General features: G+C 51.0%; 1 protein-coding gene across 1 annotated transcript in view; it reads left to right on the forward strand.

Moving 5' to 3' along the window:
- ACO2 (aconitase 2) overlaps positions 1-27,106 on the forward strand; it is a 55,369-nt gene that overhangs the window by 22,969 nt on the left and 5,294 nt on the right. Inside the window, exons 2-11 of the mRNA XM_036072630.2 lie at positions 9,063-9,199; positions 13,399-13,657; positions 17,078-17,170; positions 21,140-21,298; positions 21,525-21,675; positions 22,896-23,000; positions 23,929-24,020; positions 25,053-25,158; positions 26,308-26,465; positions 26,686-26,759. Of these exons, the coding sequence (XP_035928523.1) occupies positions 9,063-9,199; positions 13,399-13,657; positions 17,078-17,170; positions 21,140-21,298; positions 21,525-21,675; positions 22,896-23,000; positions 23,929-24,020; positions 25,053-25,158; positions 26,308-26,465; positions 26,686-26,759 (1,334 nt within the window). The remainder of the gene's footprint in view (positions 1-9,062; positions 9,200-13,398; positions 13,658-17,077; positions 17,171-21,139; positions 21,299-21,524; positions 21,676-22,895; positions 23,001-23,928; positions 24,021-25,052; positions 25,159-26,307; positions 26,466-26,685; positions 26,760-27,106) is intronic.

Consider the following 27,106-nt stretch of genomic DNA (forward strand, 5'->3'; position numbering starts at 1 on the left):
GTCTTCGGTAGTGGTCTTTTTCCAAATCTCAGGATGTACACAAAAAATTTACACATTGCATTGGTTTTACTTTTTTAGTCTTTCTTACTGTAGAACACTCTCCATCCCCACCCCCCATACGCCTTGTTTTTCCCTGATGTTGACTTTTCAAAGAGACCAGGTCCATTTTCTTGTAGAATATCCACATCCTGGATTCGATTGTTCTTTTATTCCATGATTTTCCCTTAAGCTGGAGCTAAGGTTCCAAAGCTTGCTTAGATTCAGGTTAAACATTTTTTGACAACGAGTTCTTTTTTTTTCCTTCTTATTTTTTTAAAGTAAATTCTACCCCCAATTTGGGTCTTGAACTCACGATCCCAGGTTCAAGTGTCACGTGCTCTACAGACTGAGCCAGCCAGATACCTTGACAAGAATTCTTTTTTTTTTTTTTTTTTAAGATTTTCTTTATTTATTTGACAGGGAGAGACACAGCGAGAGGGAACACAAGCAGGGGGTGGGGGAGAGGGAGAAGCAGGCTTCCCGCTGAGCAGGGAGCCCAGTGCGGGGCTCGATCCCAGGACCCTGGGATCATGACCTGAGCCGAAGGCAGACGCTTAACGACTGAGCCACTCAGGCACCCCTCGACAAGAATTCTTCATAGGTGGGCGCCTGGGTGGCTCAGTTGGTTAAGCGACTGCCTTCGGCTCAGGTCATGATCCTGGAGACCCTGGATCGAGTCCCGCATCGGGCTCCCTGCTCGGCAGGGAGCCTGCTTCTCCCTCTGACCCTCCCCCCTCTCATGTGCTCTCTCTCTCTCATTCTCTCTGTCTCAAATAAATAAATAAAATCTTTAAAAAAAAAAAAAAAAAAAAAAGAATTCTTCATAGGTGATGCTGTCCCATCAGGGGCACGAGTGTCAGGTAGTCTTGCTATTGGTGATGCTAAGTTTGATCTCTGGGTTAAGATAATGGTGGTCCTTCTGTATAAAGGTATTTTTCCCCCCTCTTCCTTATTTTTTTTTTTTTTTTTTTTTTTTTTTTTTTTTTTTTTTTTTAAGATTTTATTTATTTATTTGAGACAGAGAGAATGAGAGAGAGAGAGAGCACATGAGAAGGGGGAGGGTCAGAGGGAGAAGCAGGCTCCCCGCCGAGCAGAGAGCCCGATGCGGGACTCGATCCAGGGACTCCAGGATCATGACCTGAGCCGAAGGCAGTCGCTTAACCAACTGAGCCACCCAGGCGCCCTCTTCCTTATTTTTTTTGAAAGATTTTATTATTTGAGAGGGAGAGAGCAGGAGCCGGGGAAGAGGGAGAGGGAGAAGCAGACTTCCCGCGGAGCAGGGAACCTGATGTGGGGCTCAATCCTAGGACCCTGGAATCATGACCTGAGTCAAAGGCAGACACTTAACCAACTGAGCCACCCAGGCGCCCCTCCCTCTTCCTTATTAATGACAAATTCCTGTAAATTAACTTGCTGAAACAAAGGGTTTGCACATTAAAAAAAAACACAGAACATTGTTGATTGTCAAATTGCCAGTAAATGATTGTGCTATACCACTCCACAGCATGCTTTCTGCACCTATTTGCCTTGCTCATTCTTTTTTCCTGGTTACAAAAGGAACTCCTATATATCATGTCACATTTAAAAGTTACAGAAATACTTAGCCTAGAAAGTAAAAGTACCCATAATTCTAATTCCTAGAGATAATTGCTATGCACAGTTCAGACATGTCATTTCATTTTTTATATCTACCTGTGTAAATTATTACTTATTATTATATAGAAATAAGCTCTTATACTACTATCTTGCTACGTATTTTTTTCCCTGAATGTTCATGGAAGTTTTTTCTGCCCTTAAAGGTAGATCCACCTTATTTTTTTAAATTATGGTAAAATGTATGTAACATAAATACTGACATTTTAACCATGTTTAAGTATTCAATTCAGTGGCATTAATTACATTCACAGTGTTCTGGGACCACCACCTCTAATTCTTTTCTTTTTTTTTTAAGTTTTTAATTATTTACATAAACTGTACACCCAATGTGGAGCTTGAACTCATGACCCGGAGATTGAGTCGCAAACCAGCCAGTCACCCCTCAAGTTAATTCTTTTTAAACAGCTGTAAGATGGCATTCCTTCGTAGATGAGCCAGAATTTATTCAATCAGTGCCCTATTTTTGGACAATTGGGTTGTTCTCTTAAGAATGGTGCTGGCAGAGAATGTCCTTGCCTGTCCCAGTGCTCATTTATGTGAGCATTTTTGTGAGCTAGCTTTCTGGAATTGGGGAAAGCTGGTTAAAAAGCACAAACGTTTTGCATTTCAATAGGTATTACCTAATTGTCTTTCAAAAATGTTGAACTTGGGCACTTGGGTGGCTTGCTTGGTTAAGCAGTTAAGCACCTGACTCTTGATCTTGGCTCAGGTCTTGATCTCAGGGTCCTGAGTTTAAGCCCTGTGTTGGGCTCCATGCTGGGCGTAGAGCCTACTTAAGAAAAAAAAATGTTGAACCTGTTTATACTCTAACCAAGAGCGCCTGAGACTGGTAAATTATTGATTTGTTAAGTGCGCTCACAAGATTAACCAAACCTGCTCTGTATTTAACCCTGTTCAATATGGAAGAGCTAGTTGGTCAAGCAGAAGCAAGAGTCATTAGTTTAATTGATATTTATGTAGCACCTCCTGTGTATCAGACCTAGTGTTCAGGCATGGGAAATTTATTATGAATAAACAGACACGTCCCTCCCTGGTGGAACTTACAGACTAGTGGAGACAGAAACCATCTCACAAATGAATGTCAAGAAGTAGTAAGTAGGCATAGAGAATAGGCTTTGGTTGGGCTGGGAGTTCAGGAAGAATTCCCTGTTAATTTGGAACTTGAAGGATCAATGGGAGTGACCTAGACAAAGAGCAGATTGGGAATGAGGGTAGGCAGAGAACATTCTAAGCAGCACAAACAGCATGTACAAAGGCCCTGTGGCAGATCAATTTAACCAACTGAGACGCCCAGGCGCCCTGTGGCAGATCAATTTAGAATTTTTACTGGCTAACAAAGTTCAACATGTTTGGTGCCTTTGAGATATGCAAATTCTGAATGACTGAGAAACCAATGTATGAGATCCCACCACCAGGATCCCATAAGCAGGAAGGATTACAGAGGGATGAGGGGCTTTCCTAGGCAAATTCTGACAAATTGCAAGTCATCTGCAGGAGAGAAGGAAGAGATGCACCTAAAGACATTAGCTTAGACAACTGGAGGGCAGGTAACCAAGGAAAAATTATATAGCCACTGGAATACATTAGAAGAGGGTCAAGAATGCCAAAGGCCCAGACAAGCTAAATCTTCTGAAAAATGTTGATCAACCAAAAGAGCCTTTAAAAGCTGTGTTTGCAGTAAGCAAAAGAAGAGACCTGCTGCTCTGCCAGCATCCCGAGAAGGAACACAGCTTCACACCTCGCTCTGCATCTGTCTCCTCTGTGCAGGAAGACACCACAAGAACATGTAATGAACGGGCTCTGTGCCAAAACCCAACGGAGGTTATTTTATTGAATAATAACACTATGAAGTTTATCTCCATTTTCTCTTTGGAGAAACTAAGCCTTGGGGAGGCTAAATAACTTGTCCAGGGCCATAGCAGCTTAGTGGTGTTGCAGGGTTGGGCATTCTGAGTACAGATCTTCAATCTGGACCAGCCATCACACCGTGCCACCATCAGTGAGAACGGGTGGGCTGTGAGAGGTGAGAGAGTAGCAGAAGCCAGGGGAACTGACCTGTCTCAGAAGGAGATGGACCTGAACTTGCATCCCGGATTCCCTGCTCACCACTTACCAGTATGTGATTTCTGACTTAACCTCCCTGGTCTGCATTTCCCACGTCTGTGAGACCGGAAGAACAATGACCTGGCCCTGTTGCCATGGGAATTCAAAATTAGGCACAGAAAGTGCTTGGCACAGAGCAGGTGCTTAATAAGTAACAGCTGTTTTATTCCTATTCGGCGAGGGGGGAGGTTGTGTGGAGATCACCTGTAATGTAATTTTCTTTTTTTTTTTTTTATTAAAGATTTTATTTATTTATTTGACAGAGAGAGACACAGTGAGAGAGGGAACACAAGCAGGGGGAGTGGGAGAGGGAGAAGCAGGCCTCCCGCGGAGCAGGGAGCCCGATGTGGGGCTCGATCCCAGGACTCTGGGATCATGACCTGAGCCGAAGGCAGACGCTTAACAACTGAGCCACCCAGGCGCCCCTGTAATGTAATTTTCATTTTACATGTGAGATATGTGGGGTTCGTGAATGAGTGATACATGATGTCTTTGCCTTTGAAGTCCGTCTCTGGGGTAAGCATATTATGATGTGGAGCACTCCAGAGTTTACACGGGACATTTCATGCATGTCAGCCGCTCACAGCCCTGAAGTGGGGAGCAAGACTGAGATTTCACCTGTTCTGGGTGTGAAAAACTAAGGCCTCGAGGGATGAAGTGAATTGCGTAAGGTCTCACGGCAAAACCACCAGCAAACCCAAACCCTTTTTGTTAGGGTTAGTAGTTAGATCAGTGAGAGTGAGTATTGATTTCTGTGGGGAACTCGACCGGTCAGTCAGGCTGTCCCTAACGACAAAACAAACCCGGCCTTAGTGACAAAGCACTGAGGTGGCTGTTGGGGCGCCTGGCTGGCTCAGTCCATAGAACATGCGACTCTCGAGCTCAGGTGGTGAGGTCAAGCCCTACTCTGGGCGTGGAGCCTACTTGAGAGAAAATACAGTTAGGTGGCTGTTGCAGTGGATGGAAGACCTGGACCTCAGGAGTGCTGCTAAGTAGACCACTGTTGACCTGACCAAACGTCTGCCCTGGGGAGCCCGGCCTGGAGTGGGTCACACTGGTGTTGGGGCTTGGATGAACACCCCAGAGCTGTGCTGTGTTTGTGGCTGATGCACGCTGGGAGGGCCAGCCTGTCAGGACGTGGGGTGACGACCAGGACTCCTGCAGACTCCAGGGGTGGGAGGCAGACAGAAACCGATGATGAGATTAAATCAAGATTAAGGTAGAGCTTTGCACAGAAAACCAAGCCTACAAGTACAGCGTGGCTCAAGAGCAGTCAATGAGGAAAATGGCTAGTCAGGTGTTAGGGTATCTGGAAGTGACATGTGTGTCCTCGGTGTGGTGGGCTGTCATAGGCTGATAACAGCCTTAAACAAAGGAGGTGATGATCCCTTTGCCCTCAGCCCAGTGCATGGTAGTGCTGTTGCGGAATTGGGAAACCTGCCATGTAAAGGGATGGTTGAAAATAACTCTGGGCCGCCCTTGGCCAAGATGAGATTTTAGAGAAGATGACAGGGCATGGCTGACTTCAGGTAGGTGAGGGATCCCACCCTGGAGACAGAATCATTGACATGGGTGGGGTGTAGGATTATGTATTTTTAACAGACTCAGGAGGTTGTGATGCATCTGAGGTCTGGGAGCTGTTGTCCTGAGGAAGAGAGCTATGGGTCCCAACGGTGGACCCCAGCTGGAAAGCAGACTGTGCAAGGAAGCAGAGCTTGGCTGAGCGTGCAGGAGAAGATTCTGAAATCATGCAGGAGTGGGTTGGGTGGTTGTGTGGGATGATGAGCTCCTGGCGTGGGGAGGTGTGTGTGGGTGGTGCTCCGAACTTAAAAGCATAAAGGCACCTTTACAGAAAAAGGGTTCTAATGAACATGCGAGTTGTTAGGGCTTCTGAAAAAATGCTTTCCCTCCTTATTAGTACATAAACCTGAGCCATCCCATGTGGCAGCTTCATTTTAAGTTCATTAAAATTGAATAATATTGAAAACCCCTCAGTTGCACTCACCACACTCCAGGGTGCTCTGCAGCCACGTGTGGCTAGTGGCCAGTGTATTGGTTGTGCGGATCTAGAACGCGTCCGTTGTGGCTGGAAGTCCTCCTGGCCACTGCTGGCTGTTGTGCTCAGATGTTTGGAAAGCAGAGCACATGGTGATCCAGGGTTGAGCACGCAGTGATTTCATCTGTTACTAACAACGGAGTTCATCCATTTTGGAGGGAAGGCTTAGGGAGTTACGTAACATGCCCGGGGCAACGGCAGGTAAGTGGGTCAGTCAGGCTGGATTCTAGTCCTGTTTGCTACTCTGGCCTTAGTCACTTGTTGCAAGCCTCAGTTTCCTCACATGGAAAATGGGCTAATCATAGGAGACATTCACTGGATGGCTGTGAGGATGAGATGATTACAACGCTTGCAAAGTACTTAGCAGAGTGCTGGCATCACTGGGTGTTAAAAAATAATTTTATCCATAAGTTGTAGTCTAGATGAGAACATCTTATTTTGTCCCTTTTTTCTCCAATTAGCATTGCTTATTAAACCTATTATTTATTGGGGTGCCTGGATGGCTCAGTCATTAAGCATCTGCCTTCGGCTCAGGTCATGACCCTGGGGTCCTGGGATCGAGCCCCCATTGGGCTCCTGGCTCAGTGGGAGTCTGCTTCTCTCTCTCCCGCTCCCCCTGCTTGTGCACGTGCTCACTCACTCGCTCTCGCTCTCAAATCTTTAAAAAAAAAAACAAAACCCTATTATTTATTATAATTTTTTTTAGTTAAAGCTTTTTATTTATGTTTATTTTTTATTTTAAGTAGGCTCCCTGCGCAACGTGGGGCTTGAACTCACAACCCGGAGATCAAGAGTTGCATGCTCTTGCTGTAGGGAATTTGGGACTTTTACCTTTTCTCTACACTGTAATTATGATTACAGTTAATCGTTTAGCCTCCTGGACCAGACACTAGGTATTGTTATTTATTTATTTATTTATTTATTTATTTATTTATTTAGAGAGTGAGCAGGAGGGGCAGAGGGAGAGAGAATCTTTTTTTTTTTAAGATTTTATTTATTTATTTTAGAGAGTGCCAGCAGGGGGTGGGGTAGGGGTAGGGGCAGAAGGAGAGGGACAAGCAGACTGACGCGGGGCTCACAGGGCTCATAGGGCTGGTCGATCCCATGACCCTGTGATCATGACCTGAGCTGAAATCGAGTCGGATGCTTAACCGACTGAGCTACTCAGGTGCCCCTTTATTTTTATTTCTAAGGGTCCCTAAGCTTAGGACAGTTAAATTATAGAAAGAAAGATCTGTATATGGACATTGGAAAGGCGTCTAAGGTGTGTTGATAAATGAGAAGAGCAAGTTGCAGAACAGCCTGTGTGGTTTCTCTTACCGGGGTAATAATAGAAACTGTGCCAGTACTTTATGTAACTGCTAATCCCCACAGTAGCTCTGTGAGGAAACAAGCGCTTAGGGTAAATTGACCGAGATGACTCGATAGTCACTGGCCGCCAGGCTTCAGCCCTCCTTTCTCCATTCCCCTGCTGTGCGCGGGCCCCCGGCTGCAGGGGCGCGGGCAAAGCTGCATCTGCTGTTGACCGTCTTCTGCCTGTGCCCAGGCCGTTGAAAGTCTTTAGATGCACCATTCGTGGACTCTTCACACCTGCCCCTGAGGCAGAGGGGGGCAAGGGGTCTGCAGTCTGCACTGGGGAGGACCCTCCTGCTGGGGCGGTCAAGTGGGTGGTGGTTGGGGGGGTGGTTGGGGCACCGTTTCCTAATGGGGTGGGCTGATGATTCAGTGTCCTGGTTCAGATGCCGGGGTTGGCAGAGTTTGGATTTAAATGTTCCGGGGACGTAAAGAAGGGGGCTTGAGCTTTGCCTCTTCCCTTACCCATTGGAATGACCCTCTAGACAGGGAGCATCGCCTGGAAGGGAAGCAGCCATCCCTTTCCCTCTCATTTTTGGGGTTCCTTTATTCTTCCCTGATCAGTGTACCCTGTGAAGGTTGTCACGGTTTAAAATGAACTAATACAGGCCCCATCATAACAATCACTTACCTTTTACTGCAAAACAAATTGCCCCCTCATTTAAAGACTTAAAACGATAAAGATTTCTCACTCACAGTTTCTGTGGACCAGGAATTTGGGAGCAGCTTGGCTGGGTGGTTCTAGCTTGGGATCACTCAAGAAATTGCAGTCCAGGTGTTGATCAGGGTTGCAGTTACCTGAAGACTTGGTCTTGGGCTAGAGCACTCACATGCACGGTGGTGCTGGTTATTGGCAAGAAGCCTCAGATCCTGTCTGAGTGGACCTCTCCTAGCACTGCGTAAATGTCTTAACAACACAGTGACTGACTTCTCCCAGAGCAGTCAGAGAGGGCTGGGCAGAAGCTGTCCTTTATGTTTTTTTTTAAAGATTTTATTTATTTATTTGACAGGGAGAGAGCAAGAGAGCACAAGCAGGGGGAGCGGCAGGCAGAGGGAGAAGCAGGCTCCTCACTGAGCAGGGAGCCCGATGCAGGGCTCGATCCCAGGACCCTGGGATCATGACCTGAGCCGAAGGCAGACGCTTAACCGACTGAGCCACCCAGGTGCCCCAAGAAGCTATCCTTTATGATACCTTTATCCTTTATATTTTATGACTAGTTTTGGTGGTCACATAGCCTCACGCCACATTCTAGTCATTAGAATAAGTGTGTGCTGCACATTTAAGGGGGCCGCCTTTGAAGGGATGAGGAAACATCAAAGCTCATGCACAGTGTTTTCCTCATTTTTTCATCCGTTCAGTAATTATTTATCAAGTCTACTCTGTCCCAGGACTCCAGATACAGAAATGTAAGACAAATAAGGCTTGATCTCAACCCTCGAGGAACGTGTTGTGCAGGTGGATTGATAGCTCTGATTTGGGCAGTGCTTTACAACCTCATGAGGACTTTCACATATGTTCGTATTTAACCATCCTGGTAACCCGCTGTGGTCACTGTGGCCAGCAGTAGCCCCATGCCCGTCTCCTCCGGGGCTCAGATGATGGGGGATTTTCTTAAGTTGATAGAACTTGACTTTGATCCCAGCAATTCTGACTACGAATCCCTTGCTCTTTCTCCTGCCACGGGCTGTGTTCCTGTGGCTGCTGGATCAACCCCTGCCTCAGAGGAGAACACTGAGGCTGCAGCCACTGGGGAGCTCTCGATACTTCCTCGGTTTTTCACCACACTGAGCTGTCCTCCGGGGAGGACCACCCTAAATACTCCATTGACAGTCGCTATTGTCTTTCTTCTTGCAGAAAGCCCTGGGTGTGCGGCAGTACCATGTGGCCTCAGTCCTGTGCCAACGGGCCAAGGTGGCCATGAGCCACTTTGAGCCCCACGAGTACATCCGCTATGACCTGCTAGAGAAGAACATTGACATTGTTCGCAAACGGTAAGGCTGTGGGGGGGAAGCTGTAGAGACTTCCCCAGGGTGTTGCTTCTGCTTCCTGCCCCTTTCAGGCAGCACAGGAGGTGCTTGGTAAAGGATGGCTAGTGAAGGCAGGAGGATCAAGGCCTTTGGGGTACGAAGTTCCCTGCTGAGGAAAGGCACTGCAGATTGGTGATGGGCCTTGGCCTTCTCTGCCAAGGAAAAATCTATCAAGAAGCCTGGTGATTTGGGCCATCGGGAAGGTCTCAGACGCTCTTTGGTGCTGTGGCCTGAACCTCCCAACAGCCCTTTTCAGGACAGACTCCCGACCCTGAGCCAGCCCCCTAGGATCCACCAGACCCAAAGGCTAGAATTGTATTTCCTCTTCAGTGTGTAGGCCTAGAGGAGAGCTCAGGCTTGAGACCCAGAAGAAAGCTCAGGTGGGATCTTGAGCATATCTTTTTCTCTGGGCTTCTCTTTTCCTCATTTGGTAAGATGGTGGCCATTTTTGCATTGCTGTCCTGTGTCCCAGGTCCTGGGCTAGATGCTGGCACCGGAAGGTTGTATGTGATGCCACAGGAGGATGAAGGGGGGGGGGCGCTGGTAGTACATAGCAACCAGCACTGCCCCCAGAGTGCGAATGACTATAGACAGGACTGGGCACTTGCCCACTTGGTGACCGTGACCCTGGGAGTAGGAGAGAATAAATATGAATATACCCATTTATAGCCAAGGAACAGGCTCAGTGGAGAAGCAACTTGCCCAAGGTCATACAGTGAGCAAGTAGTGGGACCTTGTTTCCCCGCCCTCATGTAGTGCTCCAGCCCCCATCCCACACTCCCTCTCAGCTGCCACTTGGCTTCCTCTTTACTGGTATCCTCGCTTCGGTTTTGAGAGGGAGGGACTATCATAGTGTGTATCTCTAGCAGCCTCCAGCCTGGCATCACCTGATTATAGTAAGAACTGATGAATGTTTACCAAGGATGGCTGTAATAATAGTAGCTGCCTGAGTGTCCAGTTTGTTCTAGGCACTTCACATACATTTTCTTTTCTTCTCAACAACCCCTAGAGGTTGTTACTATATCTGCCTCCCCATTTTGCAGATAAGGAAATCGAGTGTCAGATTGGGGAAATACCCAGTCTGAGGTCATACGTCTGTTGAGTGGTTGGACCCAAACGCAAGCCGGTTCTGTCTGGCTCCATTGCCTCCCACTGTTTTTTCTGGCATTTTTGTGTGGGTTTCATCTAGGCTGCATGTTGGAATCACCTTAGAAGCTTTTTCTTTTTAAGGTTTTATTTATTTATTTGAGAGAGAGCATGAGGTGGGGGAGAGGCAGAGGGAGAGGGGGAAGCAGGTTCCCCGCTGAGCAAGAAGCCCGATGTGGGGCTCGCAGAACCCCGAGATCATGACCTGAGCCAAAGGCAGACGCTTAACGGACTGAACCACCCAGGCGCCCACCTTGGAAACTCTTACCTATTTTTAAAAGATTTTATTTTTTTAAAAAGATTTTATTTTATTTTTAGAGAGAGCGAGCGAGAGAGCGCATGCATGAGCAGGGGGAGGAGCAGAGGGGGATGGAGGGAGGGGGAGGAATCTCAAGCAGATTCTGTCCTGAGCTGGGAACCTGATGTGTGGCTGGATCTCAAGACTCTGAGATCATGACCTGAGCCGAAACCAGGAGTCAACGCTTAACTGACTGAGCCACCCAAGTGCCCCAAAAGATTTTATTTTTAAGTAATTTCTCCACCCAACATGGGGCTCGAACTCACAGCCCCGAGATCAAGAGTCACATGCTCCACCAATGGAGCCAGCCAGGCGCCCCAACTCGGAAACTTTTAGAACTACCATCACCTGGGCCCCAATTCCGATTCAGTTGGTGTAGGCCTTACTCCTCAAAATGTGGTCTGTGAGTCAGCAGCACAGCGTCACCCTGGGAACTGGTTAGAAGGGAGGCTCTTCAAAACAGATTAGTGGATGAAAATGCAAGAATGTTGTAGAAGGCCAGGGGACTTGCAGAGGGACTCTTCCTCTGCCTTGTGTTCATGACAGAAGGGGCCCAATTCTGTTCTTGGGAAACTAGGTCTCTATCATCCAGTAAAGCAGAGGGACAGACGGACACAGAGGACCCATTTTTGCCATCCCTAGTTAATCCTTAAGGAAATGTGGCGCTGAACTCATCCTTAGGCTTTTGTCATGTCAGGCTTTTTTGTACAACTTGAGGCATTTGCTGTCAAGGTCTTTGCTTTTAAAGTCCATGTGCTATTTTTCGTCTCCCCTGGGGCTGGGAAAGAGGGGCTGTGCTCTGTGCAGTGAGTCACTGCCCGTACACCAGCCTTGCTGCCATTAACGGGGGCAGGCTGTCCCTCAGGCCAGTGCTATTTTTATTCGAGGTTCTCATGACAGCAGAACTGTAGAGCTCTTCAGAGTTGCCAGTGCTCCGCTGCTGTCCACCGAGCCAGCTCCTTAGGCCGCTCCTGCTCTCGGGATTAGATCAGCGTGGGAGTGGGGCGCCGGAACCCGAGCTGTCAGAAGGGGGTTTCTCTGCTTTCCCAGCAGAGTCGTAGCGGTGACGGCCCTGAATCGAGCACTTTGCAGAGCCTGGGCCCAGTTCTAGCTTCCAGGTGTTCCGGAGGGACGGCTGAGCTACACTGCTCGGCTCCTTGCGTCCTGGCTCTGCCCCTCGCTGGCTCGTGACCCGAGGTGGTTCCTTCACCTCGAGGCGCTTCAGTCTCCTCATCCTTGTCTTGAGGAGCTGGTGGCTCGCGTACATTAAAGCGCTTAGAGCCATGCTGAGCTAAAAGGACGTGCTGTGAGGAAATTAATCTGTGGTGATAGAAGGCAGGTCACTCTTTGCTCGGGGGATGGGGACAGGAGGGGGGATGACAGAGGGCCACACGAAAACTTTTGGGGCTCATGGATGTGTTCATTATCTTGATTGCGGTGATGAGTTCACAGGTGTGTACGTACATCAAGACTAACAAATTGTGTACTTTAAATACGCGCAGTTTATGGCGTGCCAATGACACCTCACTAAAGCTGTTTAAAAACAAGTGCCACATAAGCCCCAACTCTCCTCTCGTTCCTGTCCAAGCGCCGGACTTGAGAGATGGGTTGGCGAGCTCCCTGAGACGAGTGAGCGGTGGCTGGCCTGGTTACACACTGGGATCAGTAGTAGGGTCAGGTCGAAACCCAGAGCCTCTGACTCCTTCGTTTGATACTGTTTTTCTTTCCTGGCTTGTCGGGTGTGAGTGAACTGCACCCCTTCCCAGGAGGCCTCAGGTTTGGGAGGCGAGTGTGAGGTCCAGCCAGTGCTGCTGGGGCAGGCAGAGGGGAGCCTGCTGGGCGGCGCGGGGCAGCCAGGTTGAGTGGGCGGCAGCAGGGAGCCTCAAGGTGGGTGGCTGAGGGTCCTGCCCCAAGCTCAGTCTGCTGGCGGGGGGGCGGGCAGCTGGTGAAGAGGCCACCAAAGCCTGGCAGGGGCTGCACCTCCCCAAGAGCCAGGTTTGGACTGCCCCTTTGGCCCTGATGAGGAAGGGAGAGGGGTTCTAGGAAGAGGGCCTAGTGAGGGGCGGGAGGTGGTGACTGGGTTTCTGTTCTTGAGAGCTGACAGCCATGCCTGTCTGAATGGGGTGAGAGCAAGTAGGGCTAATGGGAAAGGCTTTAGCACGACAGTGTGAGCACCAGAGGATTGTGGGTGGCGGGCAGGGCAGGTTGGGTGAGGGGCATGCTGGTGGGATCCCCTGTGTCTTACTGGGGCTGAGGGCACAGGGGAGGTGGCCGTGGACAGAGAGAATTAGAGGACCCAAAGCAAGACTCCGGCGGTGAGCTTGAGCTATTACCACCACTGTGCTGAGTCTCCCTTCCCTCTTGCTTGTTTGATTAAATGACAAGGATACAATGAGGATTAAATAGTGAGATGTACATGTAATGGCTACTCATCAGATAATAGTGGTCAGTATGCTGGAAAAGCAGGTATCCTTTAGAAAAAAACTACCCCGTCGACCTCTTGGGATGTTGTCACTTACTCATTGAGTAACTTGGAGCACCTGGTGAGTGCCGTGTGCCGGAAGGACCGCAGCGAGCAAGACTGATTTGTGTCCACCCTCATGGAGCGCAGGCACCCCGTCCCCGCCCACTGTCCCACTGTGTTGCCGTGGGACAGAGAGGGCGTGGCTGTGGGTGGGCAGGGGGATCGTGCAGCCCGCACCCCTCCCTCTCCCCCCAGATTGAACCGGCCTCTGACGCTCTCAGAGAAGATTGTATATGGACACCTGGATGACCCAGCCAAACAGGAGATTGAGCGGGGCAAGACGTACCTGCGGCTACGGCCTGACCGCGTGGCCATGCAGGACGCCACGGCCCAGATGGCCATGCTGCAGTTCATCAGCAGTGGGCTGCCCAAGGTGGCTGTGCCGTCCACCATCCACTGCGACCATCTGATCGAGGCCCAGCTCGGGGGTGAGAAGGACCTGCGCCGGGCCAAGGTGAGCTGAAGGGGGCATCGGGACAGTGCGTGTGACATGGGATGAGAGGCAGATTCCTTGAGCTAGGCTCTTTGGTGTAGTCTTGTTTTAAACATTTTTGCTCTTTTCTAACTCTGAAAATACCATTTGTTTATTGTGAGGATGTTAGAAGATAACAGAGAAAGCCTAAAAACAAAACAAAACCCCCCAAATCATCCTTAATCTTCCCACATTTAAAGGTATTTTTTTGTGGTCATTTTTCTGTTCTGCTAGAAAAATGATGCAGACCAGCTTCTGGAACAAGAGGGTGGCTTAAATCTCCCTTCCTACCAGCCTCACCTGTGCGCTCACTCGCGCTCTCGGCCAACCCCCAGGACCCTGGCAGGGAGGCAGGCGGATGGTGTTGCTGTTCATGAATCCCAATCAGCTGAGGCCCTGTGCAGGGAAGCCCCCCTGTCTTGAGTGCTGTCTCTTACTGATTGGCCTCCTTGGGGGGCTTTCTTCTGGGAGTTTGCTTCATGAGGTAGAAACAGGTGTATGCCACATGGAATTGTTTTTTTTCCTTGAATTCCTCCCAGCCTTCCTTATGAAATCAGATTCCTGCTCCTTCCCCCAGCCTCTGCTTGTGATAACCTTTGTGTGTGCCTGCTCTTGACCACAGCGGGTCTCTGCCAGCTCTGGACCTCCACCCTTTCTACCCCCTGCACTGGAAGTGGGTCCCCCTCTTGGGGGGCTGTTGGCAGGAGCTGAATGCTGGCAGGGCTGCCATTGAAAGTGCTCCAGCTCCCAGGGTCAGCAGAGCTCCCAGAGCCTCTCAGACCCATGGGAAACACTCCGTTTTCCCACTCGAGCCCTCTCTTCCCATCCTGGCCTGTCAGTCTGGGTCCTGGCTGACGGTAGCTCTTTTTCTACTCTGCTGAAAGAGCCCAGCCTGCTGGCCAGAGGTTTCCCTGTTAGCAGCAGCCGGGGTGGAATGTTACAGGGGCCCCTGCAGTGCTGGGAGCTGGCCGTGGCCAGGAACAGGGTCCTCTCCAGCCCTGGAGATGACTGCCCGCTGCAGGCCACTGCCTTCAGGGTCTGGCCCTCCCTTTACTTTATGGGTTCAGAATCTACCTTCTGGAGATGAGATTCACAGGATCATAGGATTTCAGTGTTTATTGAACACTAATGATGTGCTAGGAACTGTGCTAGATGCTGGGGATACGGTGTGAACGAGACGGGGGCCCTGCCTTCGTGCATCTTAGAGTCTGATAGCGAGACAGACAGTAAACCATCACACAAGCAGGTAATTGCCAATTTGGTTATATCTTACGAAGGGGAGACCTAGAACTCTGTGAGAGTATAAGAAAAGAAGTCTATTTTATTTTATTTTTTTAAAAAGATTTTATTTATTTGAAAGAGAGAGACACAGCGAGAGAGGGAACACAAGCAGGGGGAGTGGGAGAGGGAGAAGCAGGCCTCCCGCTGAGCAGGGAGCCTGACACGGGGCTCGATCCCAGGACCCCGGGACCATGACCCGAGTCGAAGGCAGACGCCTAACAACTGAGCCACCCAGGCGCCCCAAGAAAAGTCTAATTTAGACTCTGGAGGGTAAGGGACAGCCTCTTGAGGATGTGACATGTAAGCTGAAACCAGCACAGATAAGCTGATACTAACTGGAGGAAGAACATTCCAGGCAGAACAGTATATATAAAAACCCCAAGGCAGGAAGCAACTTGATGCATTTGTGCAGTTGAAAGGAGGCCCGTGGAAGAGAGGGTGGTGTGAGGTGGACGGGGGCAGGCACAGGCGGGGCCTTGAGGGCCACGGGCACCATCCTGGGAGTCCCCGAAGGGCTTAAGCAGAGGAGGGTTATGGTCAGATTTACATATATTTGTAGAGTCCCTTTGGTTGGGGATCAGAGAGACAGAGTGACCTATCCAGGGTCACACAGCCAGAGAAGGCTCTAGGCTGAGTTCAGGCCAAGACTCTGCTGCACCATCCTGTCCCCCTTCACCACCGCCACCACTTGCTCATACATAAGAACACGTACTCAGACACACAACCACTCCTCCTGCCCTTGGTGCCAATGTTATAAGTGACTGATTTGAATGAAAAAGCTGTCGTAGTAATGATTAATCGGAGAGACCGCTCCGGGGGCCCAAGTTTTTTGTGTGCTGTTCTTTTGCCTGGGGGTACCCAGTGGGCCTCAGAAGGAGGCATGGCTGGTCTGGAGTTTAAATGAAGGAGGCTGCATGGTCTTGAGGGTGTGCTACTGAGGGCCAGGGAGCTGACAGTGTGAGTCCCTCTGTCTTGGAGTGTGGGTCTCCCATGCCCGGAGGCCAGCATGTCTCACTGCCTGGTTCCTCCTTTGGGACTCTGTGCAGTCTGCCCTGGTCCCTTCCCTTTTGTCACTGGAGTCTCCCCTGTCCAAGAAGATACCATGTTTTCCAGATAGACCCTGACCTCATATCACCTGTGCTGGGAAGCCTTCCCTGCCCACCGAGGAAGCCACCTTCCAGTTCCAGGCAGAGTGGGCACAGCCCGTCCTGTTGTGTTGTTGAAATCTGCATTTAAGAACATGGTCCATTTGACAGTCTTTCATCTGGGGCCCATCAAATGTATTACCAAATATTGAGCACCTAGCATGTGCCAGATGCTGGTGTTCCTAGATGTCCTCTTCCTTATGAGGGAGGAAGCTCTATTTTATATTAGAACGTAACTCTTTGGTTATGTGGGTGCACAGGCCTGGTTTCAAACCCTGGGATTTAATTCAGGGATCTCCAGCAAGTTATTTCATTTTGAGACTTTGTTTTTTGCATCTGTAAAGTGGCCTTGATGACAGTCCCTTCCCTCTTTCATGGGACGGATTGTGAGGATGTTTAGTGCAGTGGGCATTCAATAAACGTTAGCCAGGATTACTGACATTGCCTTAAATGAGGCATCCGAGGCTTAGGTGAAGAAACAGCCCCTTGCGTGAGTTACAGTGGGACTGGAGCACCCATTTGATCCCACTGCTTCCCTTGGACAGCCCCCTTCCCCCAACACCATATCCCAGTTAGACGGTCCTGTGGTGGTGTGCCCCTCACTGCTGGCCTTGACTGAGGACTTGAGTGCCAGAGGGACCCTTAGAGATGACATAGCCAAGTTCCTTCTACAAATAAGGAAACTGAGATCAGGGTACAGAAGGGACTTGCGCCAGACCCACTCCCTGGCCAGGTGTCACAGAACTGAGGCTCTGTCTGCTCCCTTGCCTTTGTCCCTAGGCCAGCCAGCTGAGACTGGGCCAACATCCAGGCCCTTTTGGAATTATTTGTAGAAGGCCTCCAGTAGAGGGCCTGTTTTCATAGCGCCAGCATTTCAGAGTTGCAGGGTGAGGGTGGGCGGGGTGGGGGGTGAGCAAGGGTTGTTCCAGACACACACTGTGTTACTAACGCTCTGGTTATTGATTTGTCTCACTAGGACATAAACCAGGAAGTGTATAATTTCCTGGCAACCGCGGGTGCCAAGTATGGTGTGGGCTTCTGGAGGCCTGGCTCTGGAATCATTCACCAGGTAAAGCAGGGCTTGGCCTGCCTTTCTGGGGGAAGGGCCCTTAGGGAACCAGAGAGCATCTCCTGGCCTACAGGAGCAGAAAGCCAGAGGCTCAGGAGGGTGGAGGGGGGTTGTATCATTTTTTTGTCTGGCTTTTTCCCATGAGTGTTATTCCTTGTTGCACGGACAGCTGACATTTGATGGGTGCGTTCTGTGTGCAGGCACTAGACTTAGCACTTGACAGATGATAACGTACTCGTTGTTCACCACAACTCTATGAGGTAGGTGGCTTCATTATTTGTGCCTCACAGATGAAGAAACTGAGGCACAAAGAAGTTAATCCACTTGCCCAGGGACAACTGGCTGAGGGTGGAGGCAGGATTTGCCTCCGGGAGTCAGTGCTCTGCACCGTGGGCTGCAGGCTCGCCTCCCATCACACCAGGGGTTCTTACCTCTTTGGGCCCCTTATTCTGTAGGATGGAGGTGCCCCAGGTCATGTGGCTTTGTCAGCCAGGAGTTCTTCCGGGGTCTCCTGAAGGATGGATGATCTTTTGATGGGCGATTTTGTCTCTGCAAGTGCAAGTGTGTGTGCATGTGTTTCTAGGGAGATAGGTACTTCGCTTTCATCCAAGGTGACTAGTTTGTGGGGTGTCCACTGGTTTGTGTGTCCATTTGCCGTCCATCCTGTATGTGCGAGACCTGCCTCTTTACACCTTTCCAAGGTGACCCTTCTCCCCACCTCCATCCCAGGCCTCCTTCAAGATGAGGTAAGTCAGGCTGTAATCTGACCCTGCATGGGCTCCAGCACTGCCCCACTCCGAAACCAGAACCCTCGGATCACTGCTCTGCCCTTTCGAGCCATTGCCCTTGCCAGGAAGGGACTGCCTGGGAGTGGCAGGTCACAGCTGTCTGCAGGGTGTAGAAAGCCTCTCTCAGCAGTAGGGCTAGGGAGTCAGGTGGATCCAACTTTGGACTTTGATCGCGAAGGGCACCCCAATCCAAGGGTCTCCCTTTCTACCCCATTAGAAATACCCAGGCCTTTTTGGCAGCTCCTGGGCAAAGTTTGGGGCTATGAGTGATGGCAGCTCACAGCTGCCCCTGGCCACCAGCTAAGTGTACAGCGTGATATATTTTTTCCTTTATTTTAAATTATTAATTTTTTTTTTTTTTTAAGATTTTTAAAATTTATTTCTTTGACAGAGAGACACAGCGAGAGAGGGAACACAAGCAGGGGGTGGGGGAGAGGGAGAAGCAGGCTTCCCGCGGAGCAGGGAGCCCGATGTGGGGCTTGATCCCAGGACCCTGGGATCATGACCTGAGCCGAAGGCAGATGCTTAATGACTGAGCCACCCAGGCGCCGCTTAAATTATTATTTTATTATTTTATTTTTAATTTTTTTATTAAAATATTTACTTATTTTAGACAGTGCGGGGGAAGCGGCAGAGGGAGAAGAGAATCTCAAGCAGATACCACACTGAGTGTGGAACCCGATGTGGGGTTTGATCCCAGGACCCTGAGATCATGACCTTAGCTGAAGGCAGACACTTAACAACTGAGCCACCCAGGCGCCCTATTTTTATTTTTTTAAAGATTTTATTTATTTATTTGAGAGAGAGCAAGAGAGAGCACTCATGCACACACGCAGGGAGAGGAGGAGAGGGAGAAGCAGACTCCCCACTGAGCAGGGAGCCAGAAACAAGGCTCCATCCCAGGACCCTGGGATCATGACCTGAGCCGAAGTCAGACGCTTAACCAGTTGAGCCGCCCATGCACCCCTATTTTTTCCTTTAAAAAGAAAATTCCCATGAAGCATGTGATCTTTGTGCAGCTTTGATTTTTCTCTTCCCCTTGATGTCAGGCCATCAGCAGCTTTCATCCACCATGTCTAAACCAAACCTTAACCCCTTTCCCTCTGCTTTGAATGTCCTGTGCCCAGGCCTGGCACATCCTTCCTCCTCCACATCTCTGCCTTTTGGTTACCTCTGTGAAGCCCCCCTGCCCTCCCTTGTGCCCAGCATCAGAGCACCCTTATGTGATCCTCTGTGGGACCCCTTCACGTTATGATGCCTGTATGTGCCAGGACCTTCCGCACCAGACCATGTGCTCTGGGGACAGAGACTGCACTTTACCGATTCCTCTGTAGCTCTGGGCTTGGAGCCAGGTAGGTAGAGACTAGGTCCACAGTGTACACATGTGTTGTGTGGGTGGATGGCTAATGTACACTAATCCTCTCCTCCCCCATCCACATCCAGCTGCCCGAGGAGGTCACTGTCACAGCCAGTTTCATTGTGACACTTTGTGCAGTCCTCGGGTCTGCACTAACCCCTTCCTTTTGGACGTGGACCATGTTGGTGGTCTGCACTGTGTAGATCACACTGAATTTTGTGTGTCTGCTCTTCATGATCAGACTTGCAGAACCTTGAGGAGCCTTATATTAACTAGGTTTAAATTTTGGTTTGTGGTTGGGGCAAGGAGTCCAGAGAAATGAAACAGTTGAGCAGTGTCCTGTCCAACAGTTGTTTGTCCAGGATTTCCTCTCTGTTGGCTTTTTCTCCAAGCCAGCTGTCACCCTCCTGAGGAAGGAACCAGCCCTTCTAACTGCTGGCATCCTGAGAGGCAAGACCCCTCACTCCTTGCTGAGTCTGCTGGGAGATGTGTATCCCAGGGCAGGGGCCCTGGGGTTTCTGTAATATTCCATGGAGCCTGTCCACCATGAGGCAGGCCCGACCATTCATGGAGCCTTTCACGTCTCTGACCTCCTTTGCCCTTCCCAACATCCGAGTGTGTGCTACAAAAGAATAAATAGAAATACTGCCTCTCACAGGCACAATTACAGCTTAATACACATAATCCCAGGGGCGCCTGGATGGCTTAGTCGTTAAGTGTCTGCCTTTGGCTCAGGTCATGATCTCAGGGTCCTGGGATCGAGCCTGGCATCGGGCTCCCTGCTCAGCGGGAAGCCTGCTTCTCCCTCTCCCACTCCCCCTGCTTGTGTTCCCTCTCTCGCTGTCACTCTCTCTGTCAAAAAATAAAATCTTTAAAAAAAAAATTACACATGATCTCATTGAGTTATCACTGTGAGCACTATGGGCTGTTTCTATCTATGAGGAAATAGACCTGGAAGGTGAAGTGACTTGCCCGAGGTCCCACACCTACTAGCAGGCAGTGGGTCTGGGGCTCAGACTAAGGGCCCCTTGGCCAGGGCTTTTCCAGTAATATCCTGTGGCCTCCGATGCCTGGATGGGGGGGCAGGGCTGCTCTGGGATAGCTGTACCTCTGGAATCAGATGTTTTGGGGAAATGCTCACTGCCAGCATCTTCCCAAGCTGGGAAGAGGCCCTCGATGAAGGAGCCATTTTGAACAGGAAAGGGGAGGAGGCGGCAAGGCAGCATCTACATGAGCAAGTCACTTCAATTATCAGAGCCACTTCCAGGCCTTGGGTTGGGGAGGCATTGTCTGTACTTGCTTTCAGTTCAGCAGCAGAAGAGCCCAGGGCCTGTGCTCCTGTCGGGTCTCCGGTGCTTCCTTGCGGAGCTGGAGCCAGCTCCTGAAGGAATTGTCCCCCCGAGAAGCCCAATAGGCACGTGCCACGCCCTAGGCAGTCGGCCACATGAGATGGGGAGCAGGTGTGAGGAGCACCTGTAGGCAGTCACATTTGTCACAGGACACATTCCTTATCTCTGCTCGTCTGGTTCTCACCGTGATTCTAGGGTCAAGGCGGTGTAGGTGTTCTTGGTACCATGCCGCAGACACGGACATTGGGGCACGAGGAGGCACTTGCAAGCCCAAATCAGACTAGTCCAGGACTATTGGAGCTGGTCAGGGGCCCGGGCTTCCTGTCTCTCTTCCAGCCACCCTTGAGAGGCTCTGTCCTGGAGGGGTGCCTGGGAATGGCCCAGAGAGCAGCATTGCCAGACCCTTTTGGTCCCTACTTCTGTTCTCTGATGAGGGCTTTTAGGCTGAAGATCTTGGGGTCTTTTTTTTTTTCAGATCATTCTGGAAAACTATGCATACCCTGGGGTTCTTCTGATTGGCACTGATTCCCACACCCCCAATGGCGGTGGCCTGGGGGGCATCTGCATTGGAGTCGGGGGTGCTGATGCAGTGGACGTCATGGCCGGGATCCCCTGGGAGCTGAAGTGCCCCAAGGTGAGGAATAGGGAAGGGCTCTTTTAGCCGTGGCTGCAGAGGGGTGGTTGATGGGGAGGCATGGGAGCCTGTGGGACCCAGATGGGATGAAGGAATAGTTCAGACTCAGACCTCTCTGAGAGAGAGGCAGGGGTAAATAAGCAGGAATGGGAATCCCAGCAGGCAGACCCTTTTGGTTGGAGCATGACACATGGCGCCTAATTGCTGTCTCGCTCCACCTATTCAGGTGATTGGTGTGAAGCTGACGGGCTCGCTCTCCGGTTGGACCTCCCCCAAAGATGTGATCCTAAAGGTGGCGGGTATCCTCACCGTGAAAGGTGGCACGGGTGCCATTGTGGAGTACCACGGGCCTGGTGTAGACTCCATCTCCTGCACGGGTGAGGAGGGTGGCCATGTGACATCGCCCGCAGCCTGTGTGGGGCCTGATGGGGCCCGTTGTTGAGCCATGGAAGCAGTGAATGGCCTTCCTCTGAGAACCCTTCCAGTTTGGGGACTTGGATGGACACCTAGAGGTGGGGGGGTATTATCTAGTCAAGGTCCCTCAGTATACTTCAGCTGCCATAGCACTGGGCTGCCTTGGGGGACCCGGAAAGGGAATGCCAGAGAGGACGGAGGTGGTGGTGGGAATGGGGAGTCAGAGCCAGGGCTTCATTCACAAAGCAGCCCCCTTCCCACATCTTCCCTGGAGCCTCACTCAGATCCCTTGAATTAGACTTATCACCTACTAGGCTCTAAGACCAAGTAAGTAGGAGCCGGCCCCTTTTCCTCATCACTCCAGGTGACCTGGCTTCAATGCCTGGGCGCTCCGGAGTGCAGGGAGACTTGGAACAAACCTTCCAGATGGTCCAGTCCAGACTTCCCCAGGCCCAGAGCCCCCACAGGGCTCCTGTTCAGCTGGCCCTTCTCCCCTCCAGAGATGGGGGCTCAGTCTTACAGGTAGCCCTAACTGCCATTGGACAGCTCAGTTTGGAAGTGGATAACAATCCTAGTCCCATGCCCCAGCAACCCCATGAGACTAGTGTCCCGGTACAGTCAGGACATCTGTAAGCCTCACCGTTTCTGGGTGAGGCTCTGTGGTCCAGACAGTGGATGTCCTTCCAGTCTTATTGCTGGAAAACCTGAGACCCGGAAACATTTCCACACAGCACCGTGGTGTGGCTGAAAGGAGAGCAGGCCTGGACACCAGGCAGGTGGACCTAGACCCGAATGCCAATGCAGCACCTGCATGTGCTCTGTGGCATGGCCTCGGACCTCTCTGAGCCAGTTTGCTCACCTGCAGAATGGCCACAGTAACAGCTGGGCCGGCTGGCCAGGTCAGCCTTCAGTGCACGGCGGCCGTCTGGTCAGCCGAGCGGCACTGCCAGGCCCAGAAGTGGAACCCGGCTGGGAGGGGCTGAATCTTGTGTTCTGTCTGCGGGCCCTGGTTTTAACCCTGGGCCACGAGGGACAGGTCTGCCTGCTGCCACAGGATGGCTGCGTGGGCGAAGGAAGGAAGGACACCAGCTCCCCGGGGTGAAGATGTGTGTGCACACCCAGCAGGTGTGTGCGACCCATGCCCAGCTGCTCCGCCCGCCTCACAGGCTCTCTTTCTCTACAGGCATGGCGACAATCTGCAACATGGGTGCAGAAATCGGAGCCACCACGTCAGTGTTCCCTTACAACCACAGGATGAAGAAGTACCTGAGCAAGACAGGCCGGGAGGGTGAGCCGGCAGGGCCAGGGGGGGAACGGCAGGACAGTCGTGTTGCATGGAGACCCCTGAGCTAAACCTTTCCCTTCGGGGCAGGGTCTTTAATCTCGTGTTTCCAGTCTGGCTTCAGAGGCCCTGAGAAGCCCCCACAGCGGTGTGAAAAATTACGTGTGTGTGTGTGTGACTGTTTCTGAGTAGAGTGTCTGGCTCCACCAGCTTCTCGAAGGGCCTGGCATCTGAGATACCTCTGCCTTGGGATTGGAATTTAGTTCTACCTGAAAGGATGGCCAAGTCCGGGGTCTTTTTGGTCTGGTCCCTGGTGCCCCCTACAGGAAGCTCTGGAAATGACATGAATCTGCTTCTGTTTATTCCTGCCCAGTAGGAGGAAAACATTTGGAACCAGAACCACTTCCTCAGCCTCCCCCACAATTTTCCTGAGGTTCTAGCTTGGCTTCTTTGAAGCTCAGAGGAAGAAATAGGGCCTGTGGGAGGGATCATTGGAGCCTCCAAAGGGAGGTGAGCAAGGGTGGTTGGTGGAACCAGAAGCCAGGGGTCATGGGCAGAGCTTGTCCAGTTGCTTACAAGAGCTGAACACATGGAGTCCTACCTGGCCGTCCCATCCCTCTCTTTCATTATCAGGTACCTTCTCCTTCAAAATTCAGTGCTTCTCATTTCCAGGAAGCCTTCCCTGACTCTGAACCTCAGTTGTTACTTCTATGTCCCCGTGTTCCTGTGTGTCTCGTATCATATTGTAACTTCCAGCTCATTGATAACTCCTTCATTAGATTGTGTTCTCCTTGAGGGCAGGGACTGTGTCCTGTGCTGTTTTCATTGTTTCTCCAGGGAACTGGCTCGAATGGATGGGTGTATGGATGGGTGGATGGTCTCATGACCAGGTTCTGTCCCACATGCTTTAATCTCCCTCCCTTATTGGTTTCAGACATTGCCAAACTAGCTGATGAATATAAGGATCACTTGGTACCTGACCCTGGCTGCCATTATGACCAACTGATTGAAATTAACCTCAACGAGGTGAGCAAGGCAATTGGGTCCAAGGAATTTCTGAGGGTGGGTAGTTCAGGCCCCATCTGGGGACTCCTAGGGGGCCCTGCCTGCACACCCAGCAGGGTAGTTGGGCCTTTGGTTCCCCAGTGCCCCTGCAAACTGCTGCCCAAATCAGGCTGCATTTGGATGGGAGAGGAGGCTGTGGCTGCTGATTCAGAAACTGGCTCAGTTTGCCTCCACCTTGGCGTTAGCAGAAGCCAAGACTTTGCCCTGGAATTTGCTTTGTTATCTGAGTTCAGGGGTCATGGCCCAAGATTCCTAGGCCTGGGCAGCGTTTGGCACCCTGGGACCGGCAGACCAGAGCGAGCGTCTGGAAGGCAGAGGAAAGGCAGGCTGGAGGAAAGGAAGCAGCCGAGTAGACTGGTTGAAGGCTTAGGCCCTGAAGACAGTCTTCATGAGTTCAAATCCTAATTCCTGACCCTGCCACCTGAAGCCTGTGACCTTGAGCAAGTTCCTCAACCTCTTTTGGCCTCACTTTATCATGTGTAAAATCTCAGGTGGCCATGGGACCTGAATGCGCTAATTCACGTAGTAATATTTGGGCACATGTATTGAGAGCCGTGTGCAGGCGCTTTGCTAAGTGCTTCGCATTTATTGGCAAGTATTATCACAGACAAAGCACCTGGCTTTAAGTCTGTTTTTGTCATAAAATTGATTACAGAGCATCATAGTGTAGGAGACAGTGGACTCATGATGCTGACTTCCTTCATTTCTTCCATGCTTTTGCCATCTCCTACTCTGTGACCTTGAGTGACCTTGAGCAAGGCACGCCATCTCCTTCATCTGCACAGTGGAGATAATATGAGCCTCACAGGGTTGGAGGGATCCCGCAGCTGGCGCGAGTACAGAGCCCACCGCTCGGGTGTTTCCTGGGTTTGAGCTAGAAGCTGGCCTCCCGGGTCCTCTGTGATTACCTGGGGGAGTGGGAGCCACGCAGCCTCTGGAGAACAGTCTAAGAGTTCCAAACTACGATTTGTTCTCTCCCCTTTGTTTTTTCAGCTGAAGCCACACATCAATGGGCCCTTCACCCCTGACCTGGCTCACCCTGTGGCAGAAGTCGGCACCGTGGCAGAGAAGGAAGGATGGCCTCTGGACATCCGAGTGGGTGAGTACCTCCCACCCTGTCGGCTTCACAGGCTGCGGGACCAGGAGGCCTGCCCAGGGCTGCAGACACCTGCCCGCGCTTGCCGTGGGCACTTCCTACAGGTACCAGGCACTTTCTGAAATAGTTTGTTTCTTCTTTATGGTTTTTTAAAAAACGTAGTTTTTTTGGTAATACCAAAAAGAAATACATGCTCTCATTGTAGCGTATATTCACAAACAGGTGAATTTTAAAAACTGCTCATCTTAACCCCCAACCAGAAACCAGCTCAAGGAGCTCCTGGAGGGGTTCTTTCTGCGTACGTGTACATACTGACATGTGTCTACTTTTGTTTTACAAACATTTCATCAGCCCAGCCCTGTTGCTTGATTTCCGTTCACATGCTTTACATGTACGGACACACTGGCATGTCATGATGACTGGCCCCTGTCACCGGACAGTGTGACTGGAGCGTGGACCACGAAGCCAGGTGGCCTCGGCTTAAATCTGGCTTGGGTACTACAGAGCTGGGCGACCGTGAGCAAGTTACATTACCCACCTGTGCCTCGGTTTCCTGTCTGGAAAACAAGGGTGATACTGTGTTTACCTGTAAATGTTGGAGGGGCGGCGAGTTAACACGGTGTCTGGCGTAAAACAGTGCCGTGTGTTTTCCCTCAGTGGTTGAAGCAAATGTGCAAAAACGGTGGTGGTTTCATTAGAAGCAGATTGCTGAACTGCTGAGTGAAGACTGTCTTGAGGTCTATCAATAATATGCCATCCAGTCTTTATTGACTTTTTGAATAACTATCACAGACTTTTAAAAAATAATTTTTTCTCCCTGATGATAAAGCAATTAAAGAAGGAGAGAATGCTCAAAAGTATGAAAGAAGAAACTTTATCTCCTAAAAGCCCTGATCCAGCCGTGGTCACTGTTAGTATTCTGGAGTGAGCCCTCTGACTCACTTCACTGGCCACGTCGTTTTCCCCTGAATGGCTGGGCCGTGGAGCAGCCTGTCCTGTGGTGTTAGACAGTTGGATTGCTTCCAACTTGTCTCCGTTAAGAACAGCCCCAGGCCCGGCACGGTTGGCGAACTCTTGACCAGGTCTGGATAGTTGAGGTCAGGTGGAGACCTCTGGTCCTGACCCCTGGCCCCACCACCCACAATGCACCAGGTCTGATCGGCAGCTGCACCAACTCCAGCTATGAGGACATGGGGCGCTCGGCAGCCGTGGCCAAGCAGGCGCTGGCCCATGGACTTAAGTGCAAGTCCCAGTTCACCATCACACCAGGCTCTGAGCAGATCCGTGCCACCATTGAGCGGGACGGCTATGTGAGTGCCCACACGCCCTGCCCCTGGTTCCCCCTCCCCACCGCTGAGCAATGTGGCTTCGGGCAGGACAAGCCACAGCCTTGTGAGCTGGGGCGGGTACAGGTCCCCCTACAGCTGCCCCAGGGTTCCAGAACGGCTCTTCATCACTCAAGCTGCTGACCCACCCTTGCCCATCAGCCACCAGCCTGCCCCTGACCTTTCCGTGTCCTCCTCTCTGCAGGCACAAATCCTAAGGGAAGTGGGTGGCATCGTCCTGGCCAATGCCTGTGGCCCCTGCATTGGCCAGTGGGACAGGTGAGAGGTGCACCTCTGATAGGACAGCCTGCTGTGTCCTGGGGTCCAGAGCCCCAGATATTGAGGGGAAGTGTTACTGGGTGGAGAGAAGAGACTCAGCCCCAGGCCTATAGCTTCAGGGGCTACTGCACACTAGAAAACTTCTAGGAAGGACTGGAAAGTTGGGCTGGAAGTAAAGAGGAAGGAGTGGCCACCTGGCTGAAGCCAGATGCAGCCAGGGGCTTTGAGGGAGCCGTGTGAACGGAGGCCGTGGCCCAAGGTCGGGAAAGTCAGGCCTTGGTTTGGGCTCTGCCTGCCTTACCTGTGGGCCAAGCAAACCTCTGGGCTCAACCAGGGACCCTCCCGCT

Source organism: Halichoerus grypus, chromosome 6 (assembly GCF_964656455.1).
Source record: "Halichoerus grypus chromosome 6, mHalGry1.hap1.1, whole genome shotgun sequence".
Lineage (NCBI taxonomy): Eukaryota > Metazoa > Chordata > Mammalia > Carnivora > Phocidae > Halichoerus > Halichoerus grypus.